The sequence below is a fragment of the Paralichthys olivaceus genome, chromosome 9 (assembly GCF_024713975.1).
Source record: "Paralichthys olivaceus isolate ysfri-2021 chromosome 9, ASM2471397v2, whole genome shotgun sequence".
Classification (NCBI taxonomy): Eukaryota; Metazoa; Chordata; class Actinopteri; order Pleuronectiformes; family Paralichthyidae; genus Paralichthys; species Paralichthys olivaceus.
Window position 1 is genome coordinate 18,272,149 of NC_091101.1, and position 17,703 is coordinate 18,289,851.

General features: G+C 42.3%; 3 protein-coding genes across 6 annotated transcripts in view; 2 read left to right on the top strand and 1 right to left on the bottom strand.

Moving 5' to 3' along the window:
* The first annotated feature begins 778 nt into the window (after positions 1-778).
* On the top strand, positions 779-4,674 carry LOC138411475 (probable G-protein coupled receptor 101). The gene has a single exon (XM_069531936.1). It carries the CDS (start codon positions 1,599-1,601, stop codon positions 2,946-2,948), a length of 1,350 nt encoding a protein of 449 aa, XP_069388037.1. The 5' UTR covers positions 779-1,598; the 3' UTR covers positions 2,949-4,674.
* Positions 4,675-4,981: 307 nt separating this feature from the next.
* LOC109624723 (probable G-protein coupled receptor 101) lies at positions 4,982-6,606 on the top strand. The gene has a single exon (XM_020079597.2). It carries the CDS (start codon positions 5,120-5,122, stop codon positions 6,467-6,469), a length of 1,350 nt encoding a protein of 449 aa, XP_019935156.2. The 5' UTR covers positions 4,982-5,119; the 3' UTR covers positions 6,470-6,606.
* A 2,327-nt stretch (positions 6,607-8,933) lies between these two features.
* The window catches only part of tm9sf5 (transmembrane 9 superfamily protein member 5), a 64,452-nt gene continuing 55,682 nt past the window's right edge, over positions 8,934-17,703 (bottom strand). For 3 of the 4 annotated variants that reach the window (XM_069532035.1, XM_069532036.1, XM_020080071.2), the window contains 16 exons: positions 17,600-17,667; positions 17,389-17,482; positions 16,996-17,123; positions 16,767-16,896; positions 16,521-16,648; positions 16,256-16,370; positions 16,056-16,135; positions 15,859-15,964; positions 14,858-14,990; positions 14,319-14,438; positions 14,156-14,213; positions 13,855-14,014; positions 13,590-13,741; positions 13,374-13,485; positions 12,281-12,452; positions 8,934-9,934 (listed from right to left, as the gene is read on the bottom strand). In XM_069532035.1, coding sequence (XP_069388136.1) covers positions 9,867-9,934; positions 12,281-12,452; positions 13,374-13,485; positions 13,590-13,741; positions 13,855-14,014; positions 14,156-14,213; positions 14,319-14,438; positions 14,858-14,990; positions 15,859-15,964; positions 16,056-16,135; positions 16,256-16,370; positions 16,521-16,648; positions 16,767-16,896; positions 16,996-17,123; positions 17,389-17,482; positions 17,600-17,667 — 1,824 coding nt within the window. In that variant the 3' untranslated portion in view covers positions 8,934-9,866. Of the gene's footprint in view, positions 9,935-12,280; positions 12,453-13,373; positions 13,486-13,589; positions 13,742-13,854; positions 14,015-14,155; positions 14,214-14,318; positions 14,439-14,857; positions 14,991-15,371; positions 15,423-15,858; positions 15,965-16,055; positions 16,136-16,255; positions 16,371-16,520; positions 16,649-16,766; positions 16,897-16,995; positions 17,124-17,388; positions 17,483-17,599; positions 17,668-17,703 lie in introns of all 4 variants that reach the window. The other variant, XM_020080060.2, reaches the window with a different exon arrangement.

Genomic DNA, 17,703 nt, shown 5'->3' on the forward strand with positions numbered 1-17,703 from the left:
TGATGCACTAATGAAATACTTGACTAAGAACTGTGGAAGGTGCAGCACAACATGATGCTTTTTCACAGCTTCAATAAGGTTGTTAGGGACACAATGTAGCTGTTGTTGTGCTCTGACACAATCTAAATACTGCAATCTGTTATTTGACTCTAGAAAAAGTCTCAGTTGAATCCCGGGATTTTCCTTCACCAGGACAACTTTGACATTGGACGGTAATTATTGAAGTCCCTTTAAGTCCCTGTGCAGATAGATACATTTTACCTGATACAAGAGATAAATTAAAAAATGTTAGTTAAAGGGGATGCACTGGAGTGACTGAGAGAACGATCTGAATCATCTTCACTCTCAGATTTGTCAGGGGTTTAAAATGAGTGTTCACCGCAAACAGGATTTTGTCTCATTGGAAGAAAAGAAATTGGATTGAAATTTGATAAACATGATGAAAAACCCCCACTTCATTGTGAACTACTTGTTTTACCAGATGAAGTAAATTGGCAATTGAAATTCAGATTACTGTTACTGTGGTGATACTGTGTTGTATGAGTCTCAGACTGGTTATAAGACTGATGTTAAAAACACAATGAATCCAAACCTTGTGCTTGAGATGATGAGGTGGGTTTCTGATTCTTATTTATCTCTGGCCACTACATTCTGTGAAGATGACTGATTGATTATCAAGGAGACCTGTGACCTTTAACAAGATCCCACTGGGCTAAATGGAAAATCGGCTTTTTATTATGGGGAGAGGGTAAAAAAAACTAAATGAAAGAATCAAATTGAGGAGTAAATGCTTTTGAATTTTCACTGCAGAAAAAGGTCAATGCAATCTGTGGATAGTGTTCACACATTCAGTTCCAAGTGTGATTGGGTTCGTGAGACGCACGTTCACAACAAAGGAGGAGAGGGGCTGCTGAAGGAGGAGGTGGAGGGGGAGACAGGAGACAGGAGACATCGGTGCAGGTGTCCTTGGTTTTATTTCCCCGCTGACAGCTCGGAGACAGGAGCCGTAAGGAGCCTAAGAAGGAATGAAAGCTAATGAAATAATAAACGTCTGATCTGCCGGGAAAATCCGTGGAAAAGAGCAGCGGAGGGAGGAAGGATGCGCTCGTCTGGATGAGAGACCCCCGCTGGGTGAAGACGCGCAGCGGAGGCTACGTGTTAGCTGAGCCGTGAAAAAAAAAAAAAAAGCTCCGAGGATGAGGTGGAGGAAAATGATCACATCACCAGCGATCACTGTTTCACATGCATCCTGCTCGGATTAGAAATCTGCATCTGTCTGGACATCCGAGCTCGCTGCTGATCGGCTACCGTCGCCCTCCACCTTCCAGGTTTCCTCCTGCAGATGTGGGCTGCATCAGGGACAAAGGCCTGCTGCTCGGGATACATCGCGATGAGCAGCATTGATCGTCTCCAGTATTACAGGCGACTCCTGGATGAGTCTGCTGCACCGTTTGCACGCCTTATGGACACTTGTTCCATGTCAGGTGAGATGCAGCTGATGTGAGAGGAGCAGTGTTACTGCTGTGACAAAGCAAACAACACAACCTGAGCTGCTCTTCTGCTCCATCACGATGATGGGACTAACCTGACTCTGCTGGATGTCACTCCCTGGCACTGCTGCAAGTATGGGCACAAATATCACCGACGTTCCCTGGGAGCCTGCTTTAACCTCTGATTCCGCCCAGGACCCGGTGTGGTCCTCTACAGCCGGCTGCGTGGTGAAGATGGTGCTCATATCAGTCATCGTGTGTGTGTCCTTGTTCGGGAACGTGGTGGTCCTGCTGGTGTTCCAGAGGAAGCCTCAGCTCCTTCACGTGGCCAACCGCTTCGTCCTCAACCTCCTGTTGGCAGACCTGCTCCAGACCATATTGGTCATGCCCTTCGCCATGGCGGCCACCGTGCCAGGTGTGTGGCCCCTGGATGTGCGCCTGTGCCAGGCCCTGGTGGTGCTCATGCACCTTTTCGCATTCGCTGGGGTCAACACCATCATAGTGGTGTCTGTGGATCGCTACCTGGCCATCATCCACCCTCTGTCCTACCCCACCCGCATGACCCCTCACCTGGGCACCAACCTGATCATATGCACTTGGGTGCTCAGCTTCCTGCAGAGCACTCCGCCTCTGTACGGCTGGGGGGCCATTGACTTTGACCGACATCACAACATGTGCTCGGTGGTGTGGTCCTCCAGCCTGACCTACTCTGCCGTGGTGTCCACTTTTTCTTTCTGGCTGCCCGTGCTCATCATGCTGGGATGTTACTGGATGGTGTTCAGAGCAGCTCGGAGGCAGAATGCTCTTGTGCACCCCATACAAAAGCAATCCTACTCCCAGCCAGCGCCACAGGACTTCCAGGGTCCTAGCAGTCCACACCAGCAGCCCCAAGCCCAGCAGACAAGTTCCCCTGAAGGCCCAAACTCAACCAGAGGATACCCTGTTCGAGTCAGGCACAGACGCTTCCACTACCACTGCAAGGCAGCTCGGGTAGTTTTTGTGATTATGGCGTCATACATCCTCAGCATGGGGCCTTACAGCATACTGAATACAATATCTATGAGCACCAGAGCACCTGTACCACCCTGGCTGTCCTCTGTTGCCCTTGTGCTCTTTTTCTTACAGTGCTGCCTGCACCCTTACATTTATGGTTACATGCACCGCAGTGTGAGGAAGGAATTCCTGGCCCTGCTCTGTGGACTGTTCTGCAAACAAGGCCGTCCCAGCCAGAGCTCTGCCGTGGAGAGCTGCTTCACCACCACAGAGGGACGCTCAGGGGCCCACCCTCACCTGCCCAGCCTGGCCGCTCGGGTACTCCCTCTGCGGACTTGGGAAGAATGCACGACATCCTCCACCCCCACTCTTGAGAGGAAGTCGAGGGACAGCCGCAAAGAAACGGCTTCCACCAGCATCAGCTCAGAGAGGGAGCTCACGGTCCACAGCAAACAAAGCACATGAAGTGCCTCGAGAATTCATTGGATGGACCATATTTGTTCTTACATGAGGAGCAATGTATTCACACAACAGGGTTATTCATGCAGAAGTTACTGGCATTAGGAGTATCAGTACACATTTGTTGATCAGACAACTAACTTGAGTTCAGATTTATTTGGAAAAAGAAATTGCTCATTCATGGTTCCTTTGTAAATTGACCGTGTAAAACAGCATTTAACTAGGTAAAATCTTGAGAGACACGTTTTATGTTTTGTCTCATTCGTTTAAATGTGTGCAGTTAATATACAACAGCTAAAACTAACATTTAAATCATAAACTTAAAGTAAAACCAGAAACAACATTTTATTTGTATGTTAAAAATAAGCCTTTGATTGATACCACTAGGGTTTTTGACCAAGACTTGCTGTGATATAGAAAATATTACATTGGATTAAAGTGCTGTGTGTTCTGATCACTTTGCTTTAATTATGACAAATGGACGTCTCTGATAACGTATTGATCTGCAGTATCTACGCAGCTACTGTATCTCCTTTAAGCTTTTTGTGTGTGTGTTGTATTTTGAGTCAGAGGATGTACTGATGTACCTTGTGTTAGGGCGAGCGAGGTTCGCCTGCCACTAATGAACTCAGGATCTGTTTTTGGAAAAACTTCGTCGTGCCCATTTCTGTTTTTGAGCAAGTGGAATATGTGCGTGTTTACGTCCTTGTGGCTGAAACTCTTCTTAGTCTCAAAGCGCCTTTGGAATAAATGAGTAGAATAGTGATGCATTGTGCCTGTTGAAACCCACAAGGGGTTGGTGGATTGCTTTGATGGGATGGGCACACAAACCAGTTTGACTTAACCTCTGTGTTTCCTTTAATTCTAGTTCAAACGAGGTGGGAATTTATAATATTGGTCCAGAGGGCTACTTTACATTTTGACTCCGTATTTACTGCCTTTGTAATGTCAGCCTTTCTTTGAGGAAGTAGTGTTATTGTTGAAACAGTGCAGTGCATAGAGAACAGGGTATGGACTAAAAGTCCAGTGGACTCCGTGGACCAGTTATTTAAAATAGGCCGCATTATATATATATATATATATATATATATAAATGAGTGGCGTATATAAGAGTTTTCTTATGTTCCTCTGAACACATGTATATTTGTAAAGATATGTCCTGATACACCCTGCCCTCTCACAGCCACAGAGAGGGTGAATACATTTGTGATGAATACCTGCCATGACTCATCTCATAGAAAGGCAAATCACTGAGTCTATTGGGTCGATGATGTGTCGCCAAAGGATTTCACAGTTGCATGACCACATTATGTGCATTATTTGAAAAGTGTGTCCGGTTCTGTGGTCACGTTTTTATAACGTTTAAATGAATGTTTTATTATTAGGATTATGGTTTATATAATTATTGTTGTTTTATGTTTGTATTTTTTGGGAAACAATCCATGGCTTATCGTACTTGACTGGACTGCCATAGATTTGAGCCACGATTCATTCAACAGTATTATAGCTGACAATCAAGCTTGTACAGTAAGTCTGACAGTGTTTCTCTGTATATGATGAGTTACTCTACAGTGTGTAAAACGATTTATCATCAAATAAGAGAGTAATGCTGTTTTTAAAGTGCTTTAAAACAACATATTTTTGTGATTTCTATCGTGCTTTTGCATTATTTCTTGATTCATCGATCAACATCACAAGTTGTCTGTTGTTTAATAAAAGTGAATTATATGTATTATGTGTCTAAGTGTTGTATTAAACTTACCAAGCAGTCATAGGTGTTCTTGTCCCCACAAAAAAAGACTTTGGATATTAGCAGGATGTGTGGACTGGGGTCTGATCGTGACACCAGGCAAAGCATCACTCAACTATAGACTTCTGATCGGCTACCGTCGCCCTCCACCTTCCAGGTTTCCTCCTGCAGATGTGGGCTGCATCAGGGACAAAGGCCTGCTGCTCGGGATACATCGCGATGAGCAGCATTGATCGTCTCCAGTATTACAGGCGACTCCTGGATGAGTCTGCTGCACCGTTTGCACGCCTTATGGACACTTGTTCCATGTCAGGTGAGATGCAGCTGATGTGAGAGGAGCAGTGTTACTGCTGTGACAAAGCAAACAACACAACCTGAGCTGCTCTTCTGCTCCATCACGATGATGGGACTAACCTGACTCTGCTGGATGTCACTCCCTGGCACTGCTGCAAGTATGGGCACAAATATCACCGACGTTCCCTGGGAGCCTGCTTTAACCTCTGATTCCGCCCAGGACCCGGTGTGGTCCTCTACAGCCGGCTGCGTGGTGAAGATGGTGCTCATATCAGTCATCGTGTGTGTGTCCTTGTTCGGGAACGTGGTGGTCCTGCTGGTGTTCCAGAGGAAGCCTCAGCTCCTTCACGTGGCCAACCGCTTCGTCCTCAACCTCCTGTTGGCAGACCTGCTCCAGACCATATTGGTCATGCCCTTCGCCATGGCGGCCACCGTGCCAGGTGTGTGGCCCCTGGATGTGCGCCTGTGCCAGGCCCTGGTGGTGCTCATGCACCTTTTCGCATTCGCTGGGGTCAACACCATCATAGTGGTGTCTGTGGATCGCTACCTGGCCATCATCCACCCTCTGTCCTACCCCACCCGCATGACCCCTCACCTGGGCACCAACCTGATCATATGCACTTGGGTGCTCAGCTTCCTGCAGAGCACTCCGCCTCTGTACGGCTGGGGGGCCATTGACTTTGACCGACATCACAACATGTGCTCGGTGGTGTGGTCCTCCAGCCTGACCTACTCTGCCGTGGTGTCCACTTTTTCTTTCTGGCTGCCCGTGCTCATCATGCTGGGATGTTACTGGATGGTGTTCAGAGCAGCTCGGAGGCAGAATGCTCTTGTGCACCCCATACAAAAGCAATCCTACTCCCAGCCAGCGCCACAGGACTTCCAGGGTCCTAGCAGTCCACACCAGCAGCCCCAAGCCCAGCAGACAAGTTCCCCTGAAGGCCCAAACTCAACCAGAGGATACCCTGTTCGAGTCAGGCACAGACGCTTCCACTACCACTGCAAGGCAGCTCGGGTAGTTTTTGTGATTATGGCGTCATACATCCTCAGCATGGGGCCTTACAGCATACTGAATACAATATCTATGAGCACCAGAGCACCTGTACCACCCTGGCTGTCCTCTGTTGCCCTTGTGCTCTTTTTCTTACAGTGCTGCCTGCACCCTTACATTTATGGTTACATGCACCGCAGTGTGAGGAAGGAATTCCTGGCCCTGCTCTGTGGACTGTTCTGCAAACAAGGCCGTCCCAGCCAGAGCTCTGCCGTGGAGAGCTGCTTCACCACCACAGAGGGACGCTCAGGGGCCCACCCTCACCTGCCCAGCCTGGCCGCTCGGGTACTCCCTCTGCGGACTTGGGAAGAATGCACGACATCCTCCACCCCCACTCTTGAGAGGAAGTCGAGGGACAGCCGCAAAGAAACGGCTTCCACCAGCATCAGCTCAGAGAGGGAGCTCACGGTCCACAGCAAACAAAGCACATGAAGTGCCTCGAGAATTCATTGGATGGACCATATTTGTTCTTACATGAGGAGCAATGTATTCACACAACAGGGTTATTCATGCAGAAGTTACTGGCATTAGGAGTATCAGTACACATTTGTTGATCAGACAACTAACTTGAGTTCAGATTTATTTGGAAAAAGAAATTGCTCATTCATGGTTCCTTTGTAAATTGACCGTGTAAAACAGCATTTAACTAGGTAAAATCTTGAGAGACACGTTTTATGTTTTGTCTCATTCGTTTAAATGTGTGCAGTTAATATACAACAGCTAAAACTAACATTTAAATCATAAACTTAAAGTAAAACCAGAAACAACATTTTATTTGTATGTTAAAAATAAGCCTTTGATTGATACCACTAGGGTTTTTGACCAAGACTTGCTGTGATATAGAAAATATTACATTGGATTAAAGTGCTGTGTGTTCTGATCACTTTGCTTTAATTATGACAAATGGACGTCTCTGATAACGTATTGATCTGCAGTATCTACGCAGCTACTGTATCTCCTTTAAGCTTTTTGTGTGTGTGTTGTATTTTGAGTCAGAGGATGTACTGATGTACCTTGTGTTAGGGCGAGCGAGGTTCGCCTGCCACTAATGAACTCAGGATCTGTTTTTGGAAAAACTTCGTCGTGCCCATTTCTGTTTTTGAGCAAGTGGAATATGTGCGTGTTTACGTCCTTGTGGCTGAAACTCTTCTTAGTCTCAAAGCGCCTTTGGAATAAATGAGTAGAATAGTGATGCATTGTGCCTGTTGAAACCCACAAGGGGTTGGTGGATTGCTTTGATGGGATGGGCACACAAACCAGTTTGACTTAACCTCTGTGTTTCCTTTAATTCTAGTTCAAACGAGGTGGGAATTTATAATATTGGTCCAGAGGGCTACTTTACATTTTGACTCCGTATTTACTGCCTTTGTAATGTCAGCCTTTCTTTGAGGAAGTAGTGTTATTGTTGAAACAGTGCAGTGCATAGAGAACAGGGTATGGACTAAAAGTCCAGTGGACTCCGTGGACCAGTTATTTAAAATAGGCCGCATTATATATATATATATATATATATATATAAATGAGTGGCGTATATAAGAGTTTTCTTATGTTCCTCTGAACACATGTATATTTGTAAAGATATGTCCTGATACACCCTGCCCTCTCACAGCCACAGAGAGGGTGAATACATTTGTGATGAATACCTGCCATGACTCATCTCATAGAAAGGCAAATCACTGAGTCTATTGGGTCGATGATGTGTCGCCAAAGGATTTCACAGTTGCATGACCACATTATGTGCATTATTTGAAAAGTGTGTCCGGTTCTGTGGTCACGTTTTTATAACGTTTAAATGAATGTTTTATTATTAGGATTATGGTTTATATAATTATTGTTGTTTTATGTTTGTATTTTTTGGGAAACAATCCATGGCTTATCGTACTTGACTGGACTGCCATAGATTTGAGCCACGATTCATTCAACAGTATTATAGCTGACAATCAAGCTTGTACAGTAAGTCTGACAGTGTTTCTCTGTATATGATGAGTTACTCTACAGTGTGTAAAACGATTTATCATCAAATAAGAGAGTAATGCTGTTTTTAAAGTGCTTTAAAACAACATATTTTTGTGATTTCTATCGTGCTTTTGCATTATTTCTTGATTCATCGATCAACATCACAAGTTGTCTGTTGTTTAATAAAAGTGAATTATATGTATTATGTGTCTAAGTGTTGTATTAAACTTACCAAGCAGTCATAGGTGTTCTTGTCCCCACAAAAAAAGACTTTGGATATTAGCAGGATGTGTGGACTGGGGTCTGATCGTGACACCAGGCAAAGCATCACTCAACTATAGACTTCAGAGAAAGGAAATAAATTATTTTATCTAAATCAAATTAAGCAAGGATCACTTTAGTTTTTGAATTCTCACTTTTACAACAGCATGACGTGCTGCATTTTTAAAATGCTCGCCAGAATGGGCGTTATAGGTTTTTAGAGGTGTTTTGTATTTGTACTTGATACAACTATTTATGCTTAACGCTTTCCTCATTAATGTTGGATATATTGCTGCTGGCCGTTATTACAATCAACACCCTCACTTGCAGCTCTCTTACTTAATTTTCTTCCCTGTTTAAAGGTGTTTTTGGTTGTTTCTCCTCATTCTGGTTGAGTTTTAAGGGCAGAGGATGTCACGCCTTGTTAAAAGCCCTATAAGGAAAATTGTGACAATAAAATTAGATTTGAGGTTCATCAGTTTTAAGTCAGCTCAATACAAAGGCTGTAACTAATTCATGAACATTGATATGGAAATATAAAGCGTCAAAGCTTCCCGGCTTACATAACTAGGGGTAACATATCCTATTACCTCATACAAATAGAGTAAGGGACATGGTTAAGAGTGTATAAAATGTTCATATGTATAACTAGTGGCTCAAAAAAGAACATGGCCTTCACTTTGAATTAACTGCATTTATTTGTAAAACTGTTATCACCTTGGGTGATGACTCCGCACTGCTTAAAGCAAAAGGCAGCAGTGTTTTACGTATATAGTTACAGTTCAGCAAACTGCTTATTAATATCTAAAAGGGTGCATCTGTACTGAATCAGTTAATTAATGTACTGCATGATGATTTCACTGGGTGAGAATCTCTCCTGAGATTCTTACTATGCAACAAACTGTAACTGTAACTGTAGCATATTCTTCTATGATACACATGTGCTTCTTCAACGAGTGTAACCTTTGCTACTATGCAAATTTGAGTATAGTAATCAAATACAAGAGAATGGACATGTAGCAATGTCAGTATTTTATATGATTTCTTAACTACAATACAAGCTGATAGTTTAAGGATTTATAGCCCACCCTTTACCTGAAACAAGAAATCAAAGTTCCATAACGGTGACAATCTTTAAGTAGCATTTTCTCACGCACTCGCTCTGTACAGTATATGTACACAGTTTTTTTTCATTTTTACAATATAAGTAATGAAAAACAAAGTTTAGACATTTAGACATGATAAAAAAAAAAGACAAATCAAAAATACAGGGCATTTTACTTTCTTAGGAAAACATTTCATCTCTTGTTAAACCCACCAAAACAAACTGCTCACTATGAGAAACGAGATCATTGGAACCCACACTGATTTTCAAGGTGCCACTGAAAATATTACTGGTCAACAGTGAAGACAAAATTACATATATACTTAAAAAAAAAGAAAACGATAGCCATGTAGGTTTAAAGCACAAAAGAGGACGGGTTCTGGTCTTCAGGTCTCTCTATTATAAGTGATGGTTTTGAATCAGGTCCATTGAGACCTCTTTATCACACAGGCAGCACCGAGGAGGCGAGTGCTGCGACAGCAAGGAGTCAGTCTTTCCCTCAGTCCTCTAGTCCACCTTGACCACACTGTAGATCTTATTTACAAACCAGAAGCAGGCAAAGAAGCCAATAGTACCTGAGAAGAAAAGAAAGAGGTTACAGGGATTTTCTGATAATATTACAAAAATATAACATTTACAAATGCACAAAACTCCACGAACCACATGAGAGACTACAAATATGAGTAGAGCACAAAACTGATGAAAAGCCACATGGTCCTGAAATAAATGTACTTCAGGAGCATGAGCTCAAAAATAATCCAAGTGTGAAACTTTACAACCAGTTTGCTGTCAGACCACAACCACATTCCAGCCACTTTAAAATGCAACTTTTAACATGGAGAGCTAATCTGCATAATTGCAAATCACCCCAAGCCTTCACTTTGTCAAAGACGGAGGGAGAGCAAGTGAGTACGTACCCATGAGCTCAAACAATGCGGACTAGCCAGTTTGGTCAAAATACTTGATCAATTCATCTGGAATTAAAGTCCAATTTGACTGCTCGATGGGGGCCACGCAGCCCAATCTGAATGAAGTTGTGATCAAAGTTGGAATGAGGTATAAGAAACAAACTTACTAAAAAAAAAACTAAAAAAAAAACTAAAAATGGGGAGTGAGAGAGGATTATTTAGATCAAAACTGGAAGCAAGGATGGAAAGTGATAGTCTTTTCCTTGAATCCTTGGATTACTTCTTGGTGATAATCTTCTGACATCTCGTTCCCTTGCTACTTACAGCTCTGTCTTAAGATAGTGTCAAACTTTGTAGCCGTGACATGTGGGGACTACGGGCTAACTGTTATCTGGCCTAATGACAGTATAACACCATAAAGTATGTCATCGTCTGACATCATGGTGAGCCTTATATTCCTGGGTGACATAAAGACCAGGCGTGTATTTGCCAGTTATCTGGTCCTGTATATTATCCTCTTTCCACACATCCCTCGTCTCAACTGAGTGGGAGTGCATGAGAGTTGGACGTGGTTGGAACAGAGAGTGCTGTTACCATGTCAACATGTGTCAATCTCGGCATCTTTTAACATGGAGACGAGCACAGCAACAATGTTCTATTCATCGCAGCTTCGTGATGATAATAATGTGTGTGGCACAAGCTAAGCTTAGCTTGATTGAAGTGCAAGCAGAGAATATTTGTCAAAAGATAGATGGTCAGGAATCCTGAGTGTTTATAGACTTATTATCATCCATGGCAACAAGTGAATATGGTGCCTGCATCGTTTGATCTTCAGAAAAAGCACAGCACCAGGCTCTGGCTTGTCAAATAGTAATAGACAGAAGAATTGACCCAATTAAGTCTGCAAAAAACTAGATCTGGCCATCAGGGACTTTTAGCATTCTAGACTCATTTCCTAAAGTCTCTGAGATTTCCATTCAACTTCAAACAAACTTAAGAATGAGAGTTCAAATGGGACCTTTGCAAATGAATGGCTTCATCTGACACAGTGCTTTTATGCTGCCTGTATAGAAATGAGAAGGCAAAGGCTTCTATTTGACTAAATGACAAGTAAACAAATGTTGCAGTTACCCTGGAGGTTTTCCTGCTGGTTTATTTCACAGGAACAGGATGGAGATCCTGAATTTCCATAGTGCACATGATATGCACTTGACAAACAAAGCTAGAAATACAATCACACCCAAAGGCAATACACACCTGTCTGCCTCTGACATGAGCTGCTCTCAAACATGATATCTGGATCATTTTCCTGAAATTTTCTAGAACTGCTGAATGTGAGAACCTAAATTTCAGTTTCTCGAAACATTTACTTGAACCTTTCCTGCCAGCCCCTAGTAAAATGTCCAGAAAATGCACGAGCCACTGAGCATTTCAATAACGTATTTTAACACACAACAGACTGGAAACTGGAGGATTACAAATATCTTGGGATGAACGAAAGGTGCCATACACGTATAAAAAGATGAAGAAAATGTCAACTAGGACAGACAAGATTATTTTTGCAATAAGGGCAGACGACTCAAATCTAATACAAATTGAGGGGACAGCAAGAGACAGTCTGAATTTATATGCCATTTCCTGCCTCCTATATGATTTACCAAGGTGTCTCCCCTCACCTGAATGTTACAGATATTTGTCTGATCCCAACCATCCTCCTGCTGCGTTCTGCATATTTGAAAGGCAAACTCTGTAAAATGTTCGGACATTATCTCCCAGACATTTTTCCAGGGTTACGTAAGAAAATGGCTATGCAGTACAATATCTGCTTCTTCACAGGTCAGAGATAATAACACTGTGGTTAAATAAATCTTTTCAACAAAGCGATATAGTGTATGTGTATGGTTATTTGTCATTGTTATACTAAACCGAGCTCACAAATAAGAGCAACCGATCCCAAAATGATATTCCAAGCATCATTGCAGAGCTGACAAGTCACTGAACACAAGGCCTCACCTGTGAAGAGGAAGAAGATGAGGACCATAATCAAAGTGTATCCAAAGTAAAGGAAGGTGCTGGCCGCCCCTATGATTTGCAGCTTTGAGAAGAAGTAATGCACAGCATAGATGAACAGATAGACTGCTGTGAAGCCGCTGGTCAGGAAGGAGCGCCACCACCAGTGGTAGTCCTGGAACACAAGACAAAATATGACATGTTAGGATTTTACATATCAGGATGTTTCAATTTAAATCTGGAACAGATGAGAAAAACAGACACAAATACAGTCAGGCCTAATTTATTCCATTACAGTTTTACACTGTAAAAATACAGTATGAATAGCTTTACATGTATTCTGCAGCTCTACTGTTCTGTGACATGAAAATGTGGGAATTAAGATTAAAATTCAGGACCATGATCAACAACCAACCAATGATCAACTGAAAAATGCTTTTAAAAAATAATTATTTCTTATTTGGGTTTTATGTTGCATGATTTTGCTTTGTTTACACAAATGTGTATGTTTCATAAAAATGTAGTATGTGCTATAAAAGGGCCCTTGATATGAAAAGTAAGTTTTCAGTTTTAATTCTGTGTCCCTGTTTGAACAGACATATACTTTGCAAATAACAAGAGAAAAATTAATTAAGAACCAACATCATAGTATTTCAAATCCCTGTATTTTCTCCCTGTAAAATGTTTGATGACTCATCCTGCACTCAGGGGCGGTTACTAATTTTGAGTCTGGAGAAAATGTACTCAAGGCTTCAGAGCTCTGCTAAAAAATATTTGGCCTCCCTCCCAATCAAAGGATTTGATCATGGTCGTCGTCTTCCCATTCATCAGTTACATACTCAGCAACAGGTCGTGTTTTTGTCACGACTCTCCATGTTAAGCTGTAAGCTAGTGTTAAGTCTAGTGTGGGGGCGTAAAGCACGTTCGGCACTATGGCTGTAGCCCCATAGCTTCATCTTTTACTGGAACCAACTGAATATACTGAATCAAATGGTGCTCTGACATCTGTTTCATTAGAATTGAAACAATGAGTTAATATTTTGTATCAATGTAATTTCTTTTTATGAAAAGGTTTGATAAAGAAAACAATATTTACCTCGGCACAAAGATGGAAGTAGCAGAGAAGAATTGTGGCCTCGGAGCAGGTGATGAGCAGAATAATGAAAACCAGGAACAGGAACCCAAACATGTAGTACATCTGGTGTGACCTAGAACACAAACAACCCATTCAAGCTAATAGATGGCAACACGTAAGGAGCAGAAAACATGCTGTAAAGAAAAACCCTGAAAAACGGGATTCACGTCATCATACCAAATGCTGTTGAGAATGAAGAAGAGCTGAATGAAGATGCAGCCAAAGGGCAGGATCCCGCCCATCACTATGCCAGGGATAGGCTTTGTAAAGAAAGACTGCTCAGGAATTTGACGGGGGATCTGGTTTGTTCGGACTGGTTGCTCAATTGCCTGCACAGGTGCGGAAAGAGAGATTTAATTATGATTCAAGCGTGTGAACAGGTTTCATCTACAATCAGTAGGTCCAAGCAGAACAGATTAATAAACCAGGGGGCCAAACTCACCGATTTCTTGAATCCAAAGTAGGCACCAACAAAGGTGAGGGGCACAGAGATTCCAAACCACAGGGCCAAAATAGCCACCAGAGTGCCAAAGGGGATTGCTGCTGAGGAACCCTCCACCCAAAGGATCAGGTTCATCAGGAAGAAGTCTACAAACACAATACTAGCAGGAGAGAGGGGGAGGAAAGGACAATGACAAAAAGAAGGTTAATACATGTGAGAGGAATATCTGCAGTGTCCAAGGCACATGTAGTGCAATGTGTCACTCAAGCACTCGAGGACAGAAATGAAGCAATGAGCATACCCTGGGCACAAGAGTGCTGTCAGCAAGACGTTGGTCTTCCACTTTTCACCTCCAAAAGCTGAGAATAAAACAGATGTATGTGAGTATCACGATAAGACATTGTCTTTGTTAGCTGACAAGACTGAAATGAACAAATCTGTAACAGGTTTTACTGGATTCTTACTTTTGTAAAGGCGAGCAGACACATAGCCAGCAGGGGTTCCCAGCAGAACCCAGAGGACTACAGCGCACGTCATGAGAGCCCCTCTGTTCGCTGGTGACAGGAAACCGAGACAGGCCAGGACTACAGAGGACAAACAAACAACAGTAAGTTAGTCAGTATTTTTGTTTTTTTAAAGGGGCACAAACATGGGCTCTCAACTACATTCAGCGGCGGAAAATATTTTTACTTGTATTATTATACTGATTGATTTAGTAGCTTAGCTGAGCTTTAATTCTCATTGGTTTGACATATCAAATTTAATAACGTCTCCATTGGAATTCTGTTTGTATACTCAATATACAAAACACACTGACATACAGTACATTTTTATAACCGGTATTTTGGTCCGCCTCTTGACCAAAATGCTGGTTTTTGACCCTGACTACCTACAAACTGCTGTTCTGAAGGAGTGCAAGGAAACGTGACGTGGTTAGCAATTCATTTTATAGTTACAAACCAATTACAGCAGTTCATAATAACAGATGTAAAACAGAACTTACAGAGTGTGATGAAGGTCATGATGAAGATCTGGGTGCCCTGTCCAAGGAACACAGACAGCAACATGCCTTTCCTGGGGGGACGGAACACATCCCCATGCACCTGCTTCCACCCTGACTCCTCCTGTGCATCCTCCTGAGAAGGGAGCCAGTCAGCCAGAGAGGCACAGTCACAATCAAGGTCAAAGAGTTAAATACTTATCACTTGCAAATGATAAATGTAAAAGGTTAACCAACCACCAAGCAGTGAATACTATCTCACAAGCTTACACCTGCGAGCAAAGTAAAACGAGGTGAAGACTGAGAAAATTTCACCAAAAGCTGAAAAATCTGGTGTGAAAACTCCTCGTTCTCGTCTCTTGAGTGTAAGACCTTTCTCATCAAACTTTCATGTTTCCACACCACATTTTGAATTTTGTGCTAATGTGCCAATTTACTGCGATCACACACCCAAACACCCGATTTCATAAAGACAAAAAAAAAAGTTTTGTTCATAACAGTTTTTCCATAAGCTTACATAGGGTAGAGAGGAATTTTCCTTGGTCGTTGGAATCTTTATCAAGTCTGCCTGTGAAATGTGACAAAATGTATGTAATTCTAGGTAAAGTGCACTGAGTGTGCGAGGTGGTATTTCATATTGCAGAAGTTAAGCAATAGCCATTTAACTGTGATAGCAGTGACCTGTAAACACTGAGTTACTGCCATGTAAAAAACTAAACACCTAAAATGTGAGAGTTTCATCTAAAATGTTTCCACAGTGGGACAAAAAAATTACAAGCAGGGCTACAATTCAAAGTACCAGGAGGGTGGTTTGTTTAGGACTTCTAGGTTTACACCATATTGACACAAGCTCTTTTGACTAACTCCTTTGCATGGTGACAAAACGGTGTCCTACAATCCATTTTGGTTTCTTGTCAAACAAATGAATCTTCAAGTAGTCTAAACTTGTATGTTAATACTTCATATATACATCCGGATAAGCTTCAACTGAGAGAGACTTTTACCTGGTCCACCTGGTTGTATCTGGCAATGTCCTTGTGCAGGGTTCTCAGCATGATCATGGCAACCATGCCAGACAGGAAGAGGACAATGACGAGGGAATTCATGATGCTGGAGAAAACACACAGGACATATCATAGTATCATGGCATCAGCTGACAAGAGTGTTTCTCAGGTGTACTGTGTGAAAAATGGCATCATACCTAAACCACTGGATGTTGGTATGAGGCATGGAGACCAGGATGTAGTCCCACCTAGAGGCCCACTTGATTGAATTGTCAACCTGTTAAATGAAAGAAATGTATTGAAAAAAGCACTGTCTTGTTTTCACATTATCTCCGTTTGATAGAAACAGTTTTGGATTAGTTGCATTATGAAAGTATTATATGGTTTAGATGCTGACCTCAAATGTGACTGAGTAGGTGTAAACTACAGAGATATCCTCATTTAACTCCACAGGAACCTCCATTGGGGTTGTTCCATCACAGCTTGGGTTTTTTTCATCTGCTTGTTTGATACTGTTGCAGACAAAACACACAAAACCGTTCAGGTCAGATTATAAATTAGGCTAGTACTAAGTTAAAATGGTGGGTTGTCACTCAGCCGCTGCATGTCGAGGAAGATTAGACATAAAGCAAATCAAGTGTCTATTGCCAACCAACATTTACCTCTTTGGCTCCAGAGTGGCAGTGACCAGCCGAGCGCCTCTCCATCCCTCTGATTCTCCACTGTGGTATTTTATATGTATGTCCACATGGTTGAAGACATAAAATGTGTTCTTCTTGTGGAAATCAGACTGGAAAAAAAAAATCAGGTACCCAGGTTTGTCAGGGAAGGATTTGTAAAACAAAACTTAACATATAAAGTGGAGTATAAAGAAGAAAATAAGACGAGAGACAGAAATCACGACTCACATTAATGACACAAGCATCTTTGGGTCTGCCATCTGCCGTAACAAGGCAGCCAATGGGGAAGCCTGGGTTGCAGTACTTCTGACCATCTTCCACATCATAGCACCATGTCACCGGCATGTTGTCGATGATCCTGAAGGAATAATCGGTTAATCTTTATCTTTACTGCATTCATGGATGAAATTTCCATACTATGAGTGCTGTAGTTCAGTACTTTGCATAATTGACTAACCAGTGGTGTTGGTAGTTCAGCTGCATTCCCATCTTGAGAAAATCAAGTCTGGCTACATCTTCCTGGGAGGTTTTCTGGTAGTTCTTTGTGCACACTGCCTTGCATTTAATAGCTTCATTAAAGTTGAACTGTAGAAGGAAGATTAGAGTCTTGTTGCATTAAGAAAACATAAAAAAATTAGTTTGGGATCAGGGGTGGGACAAAATACTTAGATGGGAATATATTGTTGTCCTGAATCCTAAAATATGATTATTGATATGCTTTGTATTATGATATTATCATTATTATGGGCCATGTATGGTGTCTCATAATGTAGAACGTGACCCTATGAGTCCCATCACTACTTGGTGTACATTTTAACAAGGGAAAGCAGAGGTGTTCACTTGTACATACCTTGTAGGGCGATGATTCAATTCGTTCTCCAAACAGCACCTGTCCAAGGTTCTCAGAAGGCCTCTTTTCCTTAACATCTTTGCAAAAGTCGAACCTTTAACAAATTCACAGATTGGTGCAGAGAATGAGAAGATGACAATGGGATGGGAAATATGTTCTTATGACCAGACATGACACAAATAGCATCAAGCAGAATGGCGATGATACTTACACATCATACTCGTAAGGCAGGACTGACTCCACTGAATCCAGTCGATTGACAAACAGCTGAATCAATGTCTGCAAAGAAGCAAAGGCAGTTTGTTTTACGGTTGT

Coding starts and splice junctions, on each gene's coding strand:
- LOC138411475 (XM_069531936.1), top strand. CDS start 1,599: ATGTCACTCCCTGGCACTGCTGCAAGTATGGGCACAAATATCACCGAC.
- LOC109624723 (XM_020079597.2), top strand. CDS start 5,120: ATGTCACTCCCTGGCACTGCTGCAAGTATGGGCACAAATATCACCGAC.